At 41.7% G+C, this 14191-nt stretch overlaps 1 protein-coding gene across 2 annotated transcripts in view; it reads left to right on the top strand.

Annotated features, from left to right (window-relative positions):
• The window catches only part of brip1 (BRCA1 interacting helicase 1), a 129910-nt gene that overhangs the window by 100168 nt on the left and 15551 nt on the right, over positions 1-14191 (top strand). For both annotated transcript variants that reach the window (XM_085915845.1, XM_085915844.1), the window contains exons 13-15: positions 375-496; positions 2644-2756; positions 8547-8629. In XM_085915845.1, the coding sequence (XP_085771971.1) occupies positions 375-496; positions 2644-2756; positions 8547-8629 (318 nt within the window). The remainder of the gene's footprint in view (positions 1-374; positions 497-2643; positions 2757-8546; positions 8630-14191) is intronic.

The raw sequence follows: 14191 nt of genomic DNA, 5'->3' as shown, positions 1-14191 counted from the left end.
ACATACCCCATATGTCTGTAAGAGACACATTATTGCCAATAATCTTTTGGGGGTGACTTACCCTTTTCCCCTTTTTGAGTGCAGCACCAAATCATTTTAAATTGACTTCCTTTTATTGTACTCTATACCAGTGGTCTTCAACCCCTGGGCCGTAGACCGATACCGGTCCATGGATCATTTGGTACCAGACCACACAAGAAAGTATGAATAACTTGCATTATTTCCGTTTTATTTATCTGAGTTTGAACGGTCTTTTATTTTGAATAATGGACTGGATTCTTTCCTACACCTACTGATGCTAAAAAGATTGGGGGTCGCTGCTCTATACCCTTCCCTCGTGGTGCATATTTTCACTCCCGGTTTTGTTCCCATAGATGGTGCTCTGTTCATGGCTGTGTGTCGGGGAAAAGTGAGTGAAGGACTGGACTTCACAGACGACAATGCCAGAGCAGTGATCACTATTGGAATCCCATTTCCAAATATTAAAAATCTCCAGGTAGGTAGTGGGTGATGAACTGTCGCTGTCAATCCATGATATTTTTAAAGTAGCACCGCAAATGATTCCGTTTTTGTTGATTATTGTGGTGCCTATGGACAAAAAGCGGTAGTGTTTTGCGTGAAGACGACCACATTTCCTGAGTGCCAGTGCAGTGTCGTAAAATCCTGAGCTCTCACTCACCTGGAGTTGAACTGAAAAACGTTTCTGTTTCCACATAGAGCAAGGTATAGATTTTAAGTTTAAATGTACACTTGTCTTTGTTGTTTTAGCAGTACTGCATGATGAAGGGTCTCCAAATAATTTTTGTCAACTTTTTGTGTTTAAATTGCTGACATTCCTTTGTTGATTTCTGAGTTCATTTTATAAATCTACACTCTATTCAAACGTTTGTCATAGACAGTAACCATTTGGGATTCACTTCAAATTATACATAATCAATAGAACATCTTTTATTTCCAGATTTACATCTAGATTCGAGGAGCTGTTTTTTGTTTGGGGGGGGGGGGTTGCAAAAAAAAAAAAGACAACACGGAACTAAATTGACTATTGAGTAGGAATAATGTGATAAAATAGCAGTTTTTTTTTTAAACAAATGCCTATGTTCCTGCTCACTCAAGCAGACACATCTTAATGAGTCACAATGATGTCAATTCATTTCAGAAACAGATGAAAGCCCCAGCAACCTCAGTGATGCTGCAAACTGCCACAGGGAGAGACATGTAGCTCAAAATTCACCTCCCATTTAACCACCACCTCCAAAGTCCAGTTTAAAATAGTATTTAAGATGTCCTTTGCTGAGAGCCATGGCTTATAATAGTCAAATATATTTTTCAGGATGAACAGGTTTCAGGAATCAAGGCCAAAGCAAGCAAGTGATCCCTTGACATTTTAACTAATCGCTTCTAGCTTGTTGTTTCGTGCACATTTTTGAGATTTGCTCCAAGCCAGAATTGGCTTTTTCACATATGTTACCTGTCATGTTAGATTGGCAATGACAGTGAGTAGGCCAGGATTGTTAGAAGCCTGAATGCTACAATGGGTCAGGATTGGATTTAGATGACAAAATCCCCCTGGGCTACTGGCATTTTGTGCAAAAGCTGTAGATTTAGATTTTTTTTTATTTTATTTTTTTTATTATTATTATTTTTTTATAAATGGCTCAGCTGTCTCATGCGGTTTATCGTGGACAATCATTAGCCGGACTTCTTATGACGCTTTGTTTGTTTGTTTGTTTGTTTGTTTGTTTGTTTGTTTGTTTAGATAGATAGATAGATAGATAGATAGATAGATAGATAGATAGATAGATAGATAGATAGATAGATAGATAGATAGATAGATAGATAGATAGATAGATAGATAGATAGATAGATAGATAGATAGATAGATAGATAGATAGATAGAGTGCGTGATTGATTGATTGATTGATTGATTGATTGATTGATTGAGCGGGATAGGACAGATTCTGTTTTTCAGCAGTATTCAGACTGCAAAGTGGGTATATAAAAGACATCCTAAGCGCAACTCAATAGGTTTCTAGTGTTCCACTGTCTATTGATAATGACGGTGATTTTGTGTTTTTCCACAAGCACATAGTACCTATTATGTGGTTCTTTCAGTATTTGACCTGTGCTTAGTCATAGTGTTGTAAAAAGGCAAGCCATGCTACAGTGACTTTGTTTGATACACATTATGTACCTGTCACATCCGTTTGTTGCTCTGGGCGAACTAATAGTACCTGTCAAGATTAGTCATAGCTCTGTTCAGTCACTTGCCCTTCATGGCTACCCCTCAGATGGCAGATGAACTTTTCATTGCTCCATTTCAAAATGTTGATGCTATTTGTCAGCATTGACAGATTCCAGTAATTTTTGGACAGGAATGACTTCACTTCCATCCCCTCAATTTGTCTTGGCATCTGTCCTATACAGTATATGTGAGATAAGATGAAACTATCCATAGTTTTAAGTTCAGGTTCATGTTACGACTAAAGTTATATTTGTATTTTTTTGACAACCCAAACAAAGATTAAATGTTGATAAATGTATTTTCAAAATTAATTGAGTGGGCTTTTACTGAGATTTGACAGAGCCATTATCCATATCTCACAGACGTTCCAAAGTTTACCCTATAACGGTGTGTTACAGGTCGAACTCAAGATGAAATACAATGATCAGCACTCAAAGAGTAGAGGTCTTCTGTCTGGCCATCAGTGGTATGAGATTCAGGCTTACCGAGCTCTAAACCAGGCCCTGGGAAGGTAAATATGCTATTGTAATTTTATTGATTTTGATTTAAATCTAAGGTTATGTTGAGAGTGCAAGCAAATACAGCTCAAATCATTTTTCCCTTATGACCTGCATCTGTTTTTTCTTCATGACAGCCTGAAATAGGGTTTTAACAAGACATCTACTTGATCAATGTGCCTGCCCTTCAATTTAGCTTCATCGGACGGCGCTGAACAAGTGCACATCATTGCTGGGCAGTGGCCACTCATCAACACAAAATTTTCGTCAGATCTCAATCGATTTAATCGCATAGATAAAATTGACAAAATTATTGTATCCTCAAAATTCCTAATATTGTACATTTATTCTTTTTCATTCAAGTGTGAATGTCGTTTTTAATCAACTCCCACACGTCATCTACCGTTGGCTCCAGAGACTGAAAGGACAAAATATATATCATGGCAATGAGGGAAAATAGATAAAATGACAATGCAAATATGGAAACACTTTGGATTTAGCAAGAAAGATGATAATCTTAACCAGACAGCAACCGTCTAAAGCAGTAATGTCCAAAGTCTGGCCCCCGATCAGATTTCCTACGGCCCGCAGCTTCGGTCTTAGAATTATTTATGACCCGCCTCCACTGTCAAACTGAATTAAAAAAAATAATAATAATCATGAAACGTGAAACTGTAATTCGTCCTATTATCAAAAGGTGACAGCACCACCCCTCCGCTCATTTCTGCCATTGCAACTGCAAAGAAAACGAGGAAAGTTGACATTGAGGGCCGTCGCTTTCAAGAGAAATGGGAATTACAATACTTCACTGAAAATCAAGGCAATTGTGTTTGTCTAATTTCTAAAGAAACGGTTGCCTTGTTTAAGGATTTCAACCTAAAGAGACACTATTAGACTAAAGATGCTAACACATACAACAAGCTAACAGGGAGTGTCCGCGCTGAAGCAGCTCCAAGCTAAACCGACATCACAACAGCGATTCTTCACGGGGCTGTGAGTCAAAAGTTAATTAAAAGTAAATATTACTTAATATTAAATATTACGGAGTGGTCATATGTTAATACTGCTGATGTTATGAACCTGTAGACGTGACAAACTATTACTTTCTGATATATATTGGAAATGACGAGCAAAATTCACTTATTTTAAGTTTTAATTAATATCAGACAACTTTGCATTACATATAACTCCTGTTTAAAATGTCCATTGTTGGAGATGTTCTGACTCTAACTTATTTTGCAAGAACCACACGGGAGACAGTATGCCCTTTGAACACTTGCAAGCGGAGAGTTTGTTCGTTACTGTAGGTACAGCAATGTTCGAACAAAGTCTGCCGTTGGATTCATGCAAGAGAGTATTTATTGAGAGAAGAAGGGTGGGGGTGGGAGTGGCCAAGGTGGGGGTGACATCTGGCATGTTTGGTGGTCACCTCAGCAACTGGTCAATCAGTGCAGAGGGTCCCAGTTTATTGTTTTACGAGGTCGTGGAAATAAAACCTAGTGGAGCATTTTAGATGACTATCTAAACAAGGATGTTTCCACACCATTTGGAAAGTCTCAACAACTGAATGGTTAAACTTTTCAGGGTCAAGGAAAGGTAAAAGGTTCAAACAAAGTTCATCATTCTAGTCTACATTCCAACATAATCATACGATCAAGATAGTTTATAAACCCTGACACATGATGCAAAAATAATTTTAAACTTTGCATTACTTATAACTCCTGTTTAAAATGTTTATGAGGCAAAAATAATATTAAACTCATGTAAATTTAAGGTAATTCATACAGTTTGTTCAATGTTATTGGACTCTTCAGATATGAATGAAAGGCAGAATTTGTGTTTTTAGAGTTGCTCACATCTGCCTGACTGGCTTATATTTGGTTGTTTTGTCATTTAAAAAATAAAGACAATTGGGACAACGAAATTAGTTTTGTAACAGTGTGTATTTGCATTTTTTGCATTTGCATCATTTCCCTGAAACATTTCTATCTCATCTAGGATAGCTCCTCTGAGATGATAAAGATTAGCCTCTATACTATAATAATAATAATAATACATTTCAATAATAATAATGCATTTTATTTGTAAAGCGCCTTTCAAGGCACTCAAGGTTGCCGGACACACATAAAATAGCAGCCACAATTAAAAGAAAGTCTAAAATCAAAGAACCTCTGCAGCAGAGTAATAGAATTAGACAAATGCCTGCCTAAACAGGTGGGTTTTGAGGTGGGATATGAACAGTTTAATGGAGTCAATGTTTCTGATGTCCGGGGGGAGGGAATTCCAGAGGCGAGGGGCAGAGCAACTGAAGGCTCTGGCCCCCATAGTTGACAGATGAAATGAGGGGACAGTGAGGGTGATACTGGAGGCAGACCTGAAAGACCGGGTAGGAATGTGTACATGAAGGAGGTCTGACAGGTATGGAGGAGCAAGGTTATGGATGGCCTTGAATGTGTGGAGGAGAATTTTATAATCAATGCGCTGTTTTATGGGGAGCCAGTGAAGTTGGTGTAGAACGGGAGTGATATGATGGTAGACAGGTGTTCCGGTGATAATGCGAGCAGTAGCATTCTGGACCAGTTGCAATTTATGGAGGAGTTTTTGAGGGAGACCAAAAAGGATGCAGTAATCTAAGTGAGAGGTGACGAGTGGTCTAAGATAGCAGCGCTGGATGGTGTGAGTGATGAGCGGAGGCGATTAATGTTACGGAGGTGAAAATAAGCGGAACGGATAGTGTTGTTTATGTGGATGCTGAATGATAGGGTCTAATCAAGGATGACACCCAGACTCTTTGTTTGAGGGGAAGGGGAAACCGAGGAGGTGTCAATGGTGAGAGTAAGATAGGGTTGTTTATTGAGAGAAGCTTTGGAACCTATGAGGACTACCTCAGTTTTGTCGCTGTTTAGTTTAAGGAAGTTTGAGGTGAACTAGGATTTTATTTCTTTTCCAACACTATGTAGTATTCCAACACTATGGACTGACCGCAGCTCACACACCGGCTTCCACACTTCCTCCCTACGTCATCGGGTCCGACGTGAGCATATGCGGCGCATACGCGGCATTGTTTACATAAAGCATGATCGATGGATTTAAAGAATTGGAGTGACACAGATGGTTTGGTAAACGTGTTATTTATGTAATACTGACTTGAATAACTCTGAATGTTACGTCAGGCCTGTTCTCAGCTCCTCGTTTGTATATATGTCACGTTAGCATATCGTATGGTTTAGCCTGTTGTTGCTGGTTCATGTCTGTTTTTAGTGTTGGATTTTGACAAATAAATTTGCCCCAAAAGTGCGACTTATACTCCATTGCGACTTATATATGTTGTTTTTCACTTTATTGTGCATTTTATGCCTGGTGCGACTTATACTCCAGAGCGATTTATAGTCTGAAAATTACGGTATTAATTATGGAGAAAGGGACTCTGGTGTTCCCCGCACCAGCTGTAACTTTCTCTAATATTTAAGTCACCTAGCAGAATGATGTTGGATGAAAGTGAGCAGATGTGAGTGAGGAATGTGGTGAATTCATTAATAAAGAAAGTCCTTATTTGGTTTGGGTGGGCGGTAGATATTAGCTAAAATAATTGGTGAGGGTCCATTTAGTTGCAGAGCCACAGATTCAAAAGAACTGGTCTCTGGCACTAAAACAGATGAGACCTTCCAAGTCTCACAGTGAAGTATTGCAAGACCTCCTCCTCGACCGGTGAGACGTGGTTTGCACATATAAACAAACCCGGGTGGACATGATTTGTTCAACTGAGAAAAGTCACCAGGATGTTGCCACGTTTCAGTCATACACAGAAAGTCATGTGATTTGCACATATAAACAAACCCGGGTGGACATAGTTCGTTCAACTGAGAAAAGCAACCAGGATGTTGCCACATTTCAGTCATACACAGAAAGTCAAACTTGCAATCAAGGATGCCCTGTAGCAGCTGTCCCTTGCCAGTGAGGGAGCGGATGTTAAGTAGTCCCAGTTTGACGTCACAGCATGGAGCTCCCAGCAGGGTTGTTAACATGCATGATGCACGGCCCGGACAGGAAAACGATGATAGGGACCAGCGAAGCAACGACCAGCTAGCACACAGGTAGCAGCTGAGCGGTGTCGGCAAACACGCTACAAACAATCAAGTCTGCTTGAGAGTTGACCCAGAATAAAGACAAGAGTACCACATTCATCCAAGTTTAGTGATCTGCTGCAGACTTTGCAGGAAATCAAGCAAAAACTGCCTGACCATATTTACTTCTGTAAACTACCGTATTTTTCGGATTAAAAGTCGATTAATACAAGTTGCATCAGCCATAAAATGCACAATATAGAGGAAAAAACATATATAAGTCGCTCTGGAGTTTAAGTCGCATTTTGGGGAAAATTTATTTGACAAAATCCAACACCAAAAACAGACATGAACCAGCAACAACAGGCTCACGATACGGTATGCTAACGTGACATAAACACAAATGAGAAGCTGAGAACGGGCCTGATGTAACATTAACAGTTATTCAAGTAACTATAACATAAATAACACGTTTATCAAACCATGTGTCACTCCAAATCATTAAAGCCATCGATCGAGTTCTTCCTTTTTTATGTGAACAAGTCTGACGTCAGCGGCGGGTTGCAGTTCAAATTTTTCCACAGACCCATATAACAATATATAAACCATGTATGAAATAACAATAATATAAACAATTTTATCGAACGATCCATGTCACTCAAAATCTTTAAATCCATCGGAATCTTAGTCTTGTGTCCCTTAAAAAACAATTATAATAAAAAATAAGAAAACACACACACACAGCTGTTGACCCCGGAAAGACTACATGCGCCGCTGACGTCAGACAAGATGTATCAAATAAATGTAATATAAAGAAGAATTTTAACAAACCATCCGTGACACTCTAAATCATTAAATCCATCGGAATATTTATCCTCTGAGTCAAAAAAGAAAAATACACAGCTGTTGACGCCGGAACCACGTGAGCTGCTGACGTCAGACTAGATATATCAAATAAATGTAATATAAACAAGAATTTTAATGAACCATCCGTGTCACTTCAAATCATTAAATCCACCGGAATATTCATCCTCTGTGTCAAAAAACCCCCTCAAAAAACAGCTGTCGATTCCGGACCTACGTGCGCCGCTGACGTCAGCCTCGTCGTTAGTTGTGGCCCCAATCATTCCACAGATCTAGCATCTAACTATATTGTAGTTTTACCAAAGTACCAGGCAAGACGTGGGTTTTTGTAACCGTCTCTTTATTTCACAAATAAAGAGCTCAACATATGAGCCAACACATGCAAGCGCCCTGGATCGCTCTTCCCGTATCCCCCCCCCCCCCCCCCCCCGCAATCGGAAACTCCAATTATTCCACAGCCATAGTGCGCCCTCATGCGGTCTAAAGTGAAAATAACATGTGAAGTGATCAACTATACTAGTAAGTAATGTGTCAAGTAAATTTTTGGGAAAAATTTCACATATAAGTCACTCCTGAGTATAAGTCGCCCTCCCACCCAAACTATGAAAAAAAACGCGACTTATAGTCTGAAAAATACGGTACATTTTACGTTATATTGTCTCTTGTGTGCATGCGGGTCACTTTGGGGATGCATTTTGGTTCACACACCAGATAGACAGAGGTTGCAATTAATACAGCATATAGTGTGAAGGATTCCCAAAAAATTGGATTTCACCCCAAAATCTGATATGAGCAATAAACCCGTAGACTGAACATAGCCTAACACACCTCATTTAACATACATGTCCTACTTATACAATTTTACCTCTTGTTCAGGTGTATTCGACACAGAAATGACTGGGGTGCCCTAATTCTTGTGGATGACCGTTACAGGAGTAATCCTAACAAGTATATCAAAGGTAAGATGGTTTATTTAAATACATTTCATTTCATTTACTTCAGCTTCTGTGGTAGCTTTCTCAACCTTAACTGTTTGATTTTGTCCATGTTTTAAATCAGTTGTTAATTACACTAAAATGATCGACCAGTCAAAACCTTTCTCATCTCGTATTTTCTTAGGTTGCAGTGTTTATTAAAATGTTTGAATGTGCATCTCTTATTTATCATTCTAATTTCATATACTGATTTCAATGATTGTGTTCTTGAATGAATGAGCTGAAAGCGGTACTGGAGTGGCTCTGCAGTCAGCCGGGCCCCAAAGTCAGGAGTTGGCAGCAAAGTGTTGGAATTTATTTATAATTTAACATAAACTCAAGTTACTAATCTGACTCCAATTTGTGACCTTACCCAACTGCCACTCATCCAACAATATGCACGCTCGTTCTGCAATAGAAAGGTATCAGGAAGCCGGCATTTTCACACACGAGTGGATTTATTCCTAACACACAAATCTTATACATCACCTGGGTCTCGGGTCCCTCTCAATACACCTCTGTACGCCTCTGTTGCCACCAGCAGACGTACTCTACTTCGGAGTTGCCCAGCCATGAGTTATACTACACAATATGCAAATGGCACATCAACAAAGGCATTCTGTCATTATTCTATTGGCTATGTGTATACTGCAGTTAACTTTAGCTTGCTCTCATTGGTCTTTCTTCTCCTGCAGAATCACTTGCTCGCTCCTCCTGGTTGTAGTTTTCCTTCCAGGGTCACCAGTTGTTATCTACCAGCTGGCCCTGGGGTTATCTTGTCCTCCTTGCTGCTCCTGGGTTATCTTTTGTTCTGGAAGATTCCATTCTCATACCTTGCACCACATATCTTGTTTTGTTCCCACCGTCACACACTCAGCACTTTACAGTTTCATACTCTCATACACAGGATGTCTGATGAACTACTTTAAGATCAAACTCTTATGTTCCTTTAAAAGGTTGATGGAAAAAATTAAAAATAAAGATGGGAAATGAAATAATTGAGACAAGGCTGGTCTCGCACAGCTCGTGGTCACGAGAGCTCATCAGCATTTGCCAGCCTGATTTTTATCACCTGACTGCTGCATTATCCTGGTCTCACACAGCACATGGTAACGGGAGCTCTTTAGCATGTGCCAGCCTGTTTTTTATCTCTTGGCTGTTGCATCATCCTGTGCGTGTACCAGAACAATTCTGGCATCATTCACCCAGGCAAGCCATCATTGCTGTCTTCGTAGACACGTGGAGCGCAATCCACAGGGCTGGCCCAGCCAAAAACAAATAATGGCAGCTTGGTTGATTGTGAGCCAAGTCGCTTGCCAATATGCTCGCAGTGAAACAAGGGAACCAGCCCCCCCATCGGAGAGGGGTCGTAAAAGCCCATGGTCAGGGCAACAGGCCCACAGAATGTCCAAAGAACAAGAGGGTTCAGAGGAGGGTACCAGCAAAGAGAGTGAGAAAGGAAGTGGCCTCTGGTTTTACACGTTAGACCAGGGGTGGCCAACCAGTCAGAGACTAACAGCCACATTTTTTACTGTGTTACCGCAAACAGCCACATCATACACATGAGCACACAATGAACATCACCCTCCCCACTCACACTCTTTCTCGCACGCACACACACACACACACACACACACACACACAATGACAGAAATTGACTCCTACAGTACTAAGATCTCACACACAAACTGTCATTTCAACAAAGTCCACAAACAAAAACATAATTTACAATAGCGTTTTTTCACTTACTATGCATGTTGCATAGTGCATTCCTTGCCTTGAACAATCGTCTTCAAATCTGGCTTGTATTCCGTTGTTGCTACTCGAAGCAATTCTTTTTGTTGGAAGTCTGTTACCATTTATTTTAGTTTGTAGTTTTCAGGAGACAAGATTTCAACACCGTCACGAAGGCATTTTTTAACGAACTCCCCTTCATTGTATGGCTTTTTAGCCCGTGCGATGTTCCAAGCTAGTTGATGCGATGCAAGCGTGACAGTCTCTGAGTCCATCGTAATTTTTTTGAAAAACTACCTGGTTTTCTGCCTGACTTTTTAAAGTGTCCAACTTGCGCTTGCGAAATTCAGTCCCTTTGGAGAGTTCTTATCGATATTAGCATGAAGTGGTGCTGAAGATTTGAAGCTTTGAAATGCGCTAATGACGTCTGACTTAGGCAGAATGGCTTGCCATTGCGTTCAACAAAAACATATAAACTTTATCACTCTGTTACAAACGTCCTGTGTTCATCTTCATATTTTCGTTTAGCTGTGTATTTTCTCCCTGCCATTTTGAGAGCGAAATTGCCAAACGATCCCTTCCATTTCGTTTATCGCGGCTTCACTACATCATGGATTTTTTTTCCAAATTTAAAAAAACATTTAAAAGTCAAAATAAAACTTCTAAATTGAGGAAACATGTGTCTAACCTTTAGGACAATGTTGTATTGCTCCAAATGTTCGTTTACATTCCTTTAGAAGTCTGTTTTCGCATGTTAGCACGATCGCGAATTAGCATCTTTCCGTTAATTTGTTAGCCTGCCCAGTACTTTTTGTTGGTGACCATATTTAGCGGATTTCACTTCTCGTGGGTGGTTTTTGGAACCAATTATCCACAATAAACGAGGGAAGACTGTATTTGTTTCCTCAAATGGGTTTGCCCCTCCTCCTTTGCGGGATTTAACCTCATGCGCATGCACGTTTGATGGAAATACCATATTGAACTCAAGCGAAGCGACACAAAAAAAAACCACAAACACAAAAGTTGATATGAACGTAAAAGAGACGCATGAAACCAGGCAAAGAGCCGCATGCGGCTCGTGAGCCGCGGGTTGGCTAACGCTGCGTTAAACAAACCAGACATGCCCCCAGCTCAGGGATAGGCTGAAGGTCTCTGTAACCCAATACCAGCTGTAATTTAAACAGGGGTCAAAATGGCTCACAGTTATGGCGTATCACAAATCTAGCTTTGAAATCTAATCAATGTTCAAGCAACCCACCATGAGTAAATCTGAAAGAAAGCACATTTTAAATCTAAGATACATATAACTCATATTCCAATACATTAATGTAGATAAGGCATTGTGCAGACATAATCAGATATGCATCACAACATGAAACACAAATGCAATCTCTTGAAGTTCTCAAAATTGCATACACACCATGTTGTTGATTTCGTTGGACATGATCAAGTGAGGTGTCACTCTAAAGTACAGCCCTGTATTTGAATTTTCTGTCACAACAGTGACGACAGCATCCTCAGATTGTGTCCTGGTTAGCCCAGTGTCATATTCCACATGGGAGCAGCCCTTATACCAGGGGTGGACGATTAATTTTTACAAGGGGCCACATGAAAAACCCGAGTTGTGTCAGAGGGCCACACCAACGATAACTTAAACCTGCTCAATTTTCTTCCATCATAAAATCCACTAAAGTATTTATTTTAAATAGCTGGTATTGGTAATTAGAAGAATACAATTATTCTGTATATATTTATATTAAGCTATATGAAATTGTGGGGTATAGGTAAAAAAAAAAAACAATAATCATTAATCAGTACAATTTATTCATAACTTCTTTAACTTTTCCTCAAATGACAAAACTTGTCCGCAGCATCTCTGTGGGTGTGAAGTTTGATAAAAAGTCCTTGTTGGGCTTGCAGTTTTGCTAGCTATGCATCTGCCTCTTTTGCGCGCTCTTTATCAGACAGATTTCTGTATTTTTCCTCATGCTTGGTCGTGTACTGGCGACTCAAATTAAGTTCTTTAAACACAATGACCTGTGTACCTCAAATCAGGCACACGGCATTACCTTTCTTTTCTGTAAAGAAATACTTGGCAGTCCATGTCTTGTTGAAAACACGGCACTCCTTGTCAACTTTTCTTTTCTTCGCGTCAGCACACGTTTTGAGAGCAGTATTAGTTTGCGCTGTTCACCTTCACGCACAACTCACATACAGGTACCCAGGGTCTCCTACCGGTGGGACATGCCCGGAACACCTCCCCAGGGAGGCGTCCAGGAGGCATCCTGATGAGATACCCGAGCCACCTCATCTGGGTCCTCTCAACATGGAGGAGCAGCGGCTCTACTCCGAGTCTCTCCCAGATGACCAAGCTTCTCACCCTATCTCTAAGGGTGAGCCCGGACACCCTACAGACGGTAGGGGCATAGATCGACCGATAAATCGAGAGCTGAGACTTTTGGCTTAGCTCTCTCTTCACCACGACGGACCGGTACAGAGTCCGCATTACTGCCGACGCTGCACTGATCCGCCTGTCTATCTCACGCTCCCACCTGCCCTCACTTGTGTACAAAACCCCAAGATACTTGAACTCCACTTAGGGCAGGATCTCATCCCCAATCCGGAGGGGCATTTCACCCTTTTAAGACCGAGGACCATGGACTCTGATTTGGAGGTGCTGACCCTCATCCCGACCGCTTCACACTCGGCTGCGAACCGCTCCAGTGAGAGCTGGAGATCACGGCCTGAAGAAGCCAACAGCACCACGTCATCTGCTAAAAGCAGAGACCCGATGCTGAGGTCCCCAAACCGGACCCCCTCAACGCCTCGGCTGCGCCTAGAAATTCTGTCCATATAAATTATGAACAGAAACGGTGACAAAGGAAAGCCTTGGCGGACTCCAACCCTCACTGGAAACGAATCCGACTTACTGCCGAAAATGCGAACCAAACTCTGGCATCGGTGATACAGGGACTGAACCGCCCTTATCAGTTGGCTGGGCACCCCGTACTCCCGAACCACACTCCACAGAACCTCCCGAGGGACACAGTCGAACGCCTTCGCCAAGTCCACAAAACACATGTGGACTGGTTGGGCGAACTCCCATGCACCCTCGAGGATCCTGCTGAGGGTGTAGAGCTGGTCCACTGTTCCACGGCCAGGACGAAAGCCACACTGCTCCTCCCGAATCCGAGGTTCGACCTCCCGACGGACCCTCCTCTCCAGCACCCCTGAATAGACCTTACCAGGAAGGCTTAGGAGTGTTATTCCCCTGTAATTGAAACTCACCCACCGGTCCCGCTTCTTAAAGAGGGGAACCACCACCCCAGTCTGCCAATCCAAAGGCACCGTCCCCGATGTCCATTCAATGCTGCAGAGACATGTCAGCCATGACAGCCCCACAACATCCAGAGCCTTTAAAAACTCTGGGCGGATCTCATCCACCCCCGGGGCCCTGCCACCATGAAGGTTTTTAACTACCTCAGTGACTTTGACCCCAGAGATTGGAGAGTCCGCCTTAGAGTCTCCAGGCCCTGCTTCCACAATGGAAGGCGTGTCGTTGGAATTGATGAGGTCTTCGAAGTATTCTCCCCACCGACTCACGATGTCCCGAGTCGAGGTCAGCAGCACGCCATCTCCACTGTAAACAGTGTTGACTGTGCACTGCTTCCCCCTTCTGAGACGCCGGATGCTGGACCAGAATTTCCTCGAAGCTGTCCGGAAGTCATTCTCCATGGCCTCGCCAAACTCCTCCCACGCCCGAGTATTTGCCTCAGCAACCGCCGAAGCCGCGTTCCGCTTGGCCATCCGGTA

This window comes from Syngnathus leptorhynchus, chromosome 7 (assembly GCF_054491065.1).
Source record: "Syngnathus leptorhynchus isolate UIUO chromosome 7, UIUO_Slep, whole genome shotgun sequence".
In the NCBI taxonomy this organism is placed as follows: Eukaryota; Metazoa; Chordata; class Actinopteri; order Syngnathiformes; family Syngnathidae; genus Syngnathus; species Syngnathus leptorhynchus.
The sequence above is the reverse complement of the archived record's forward strand: the minus strand, read 5'-3'. Positions and strand labels throughout refer to the sequence as shown.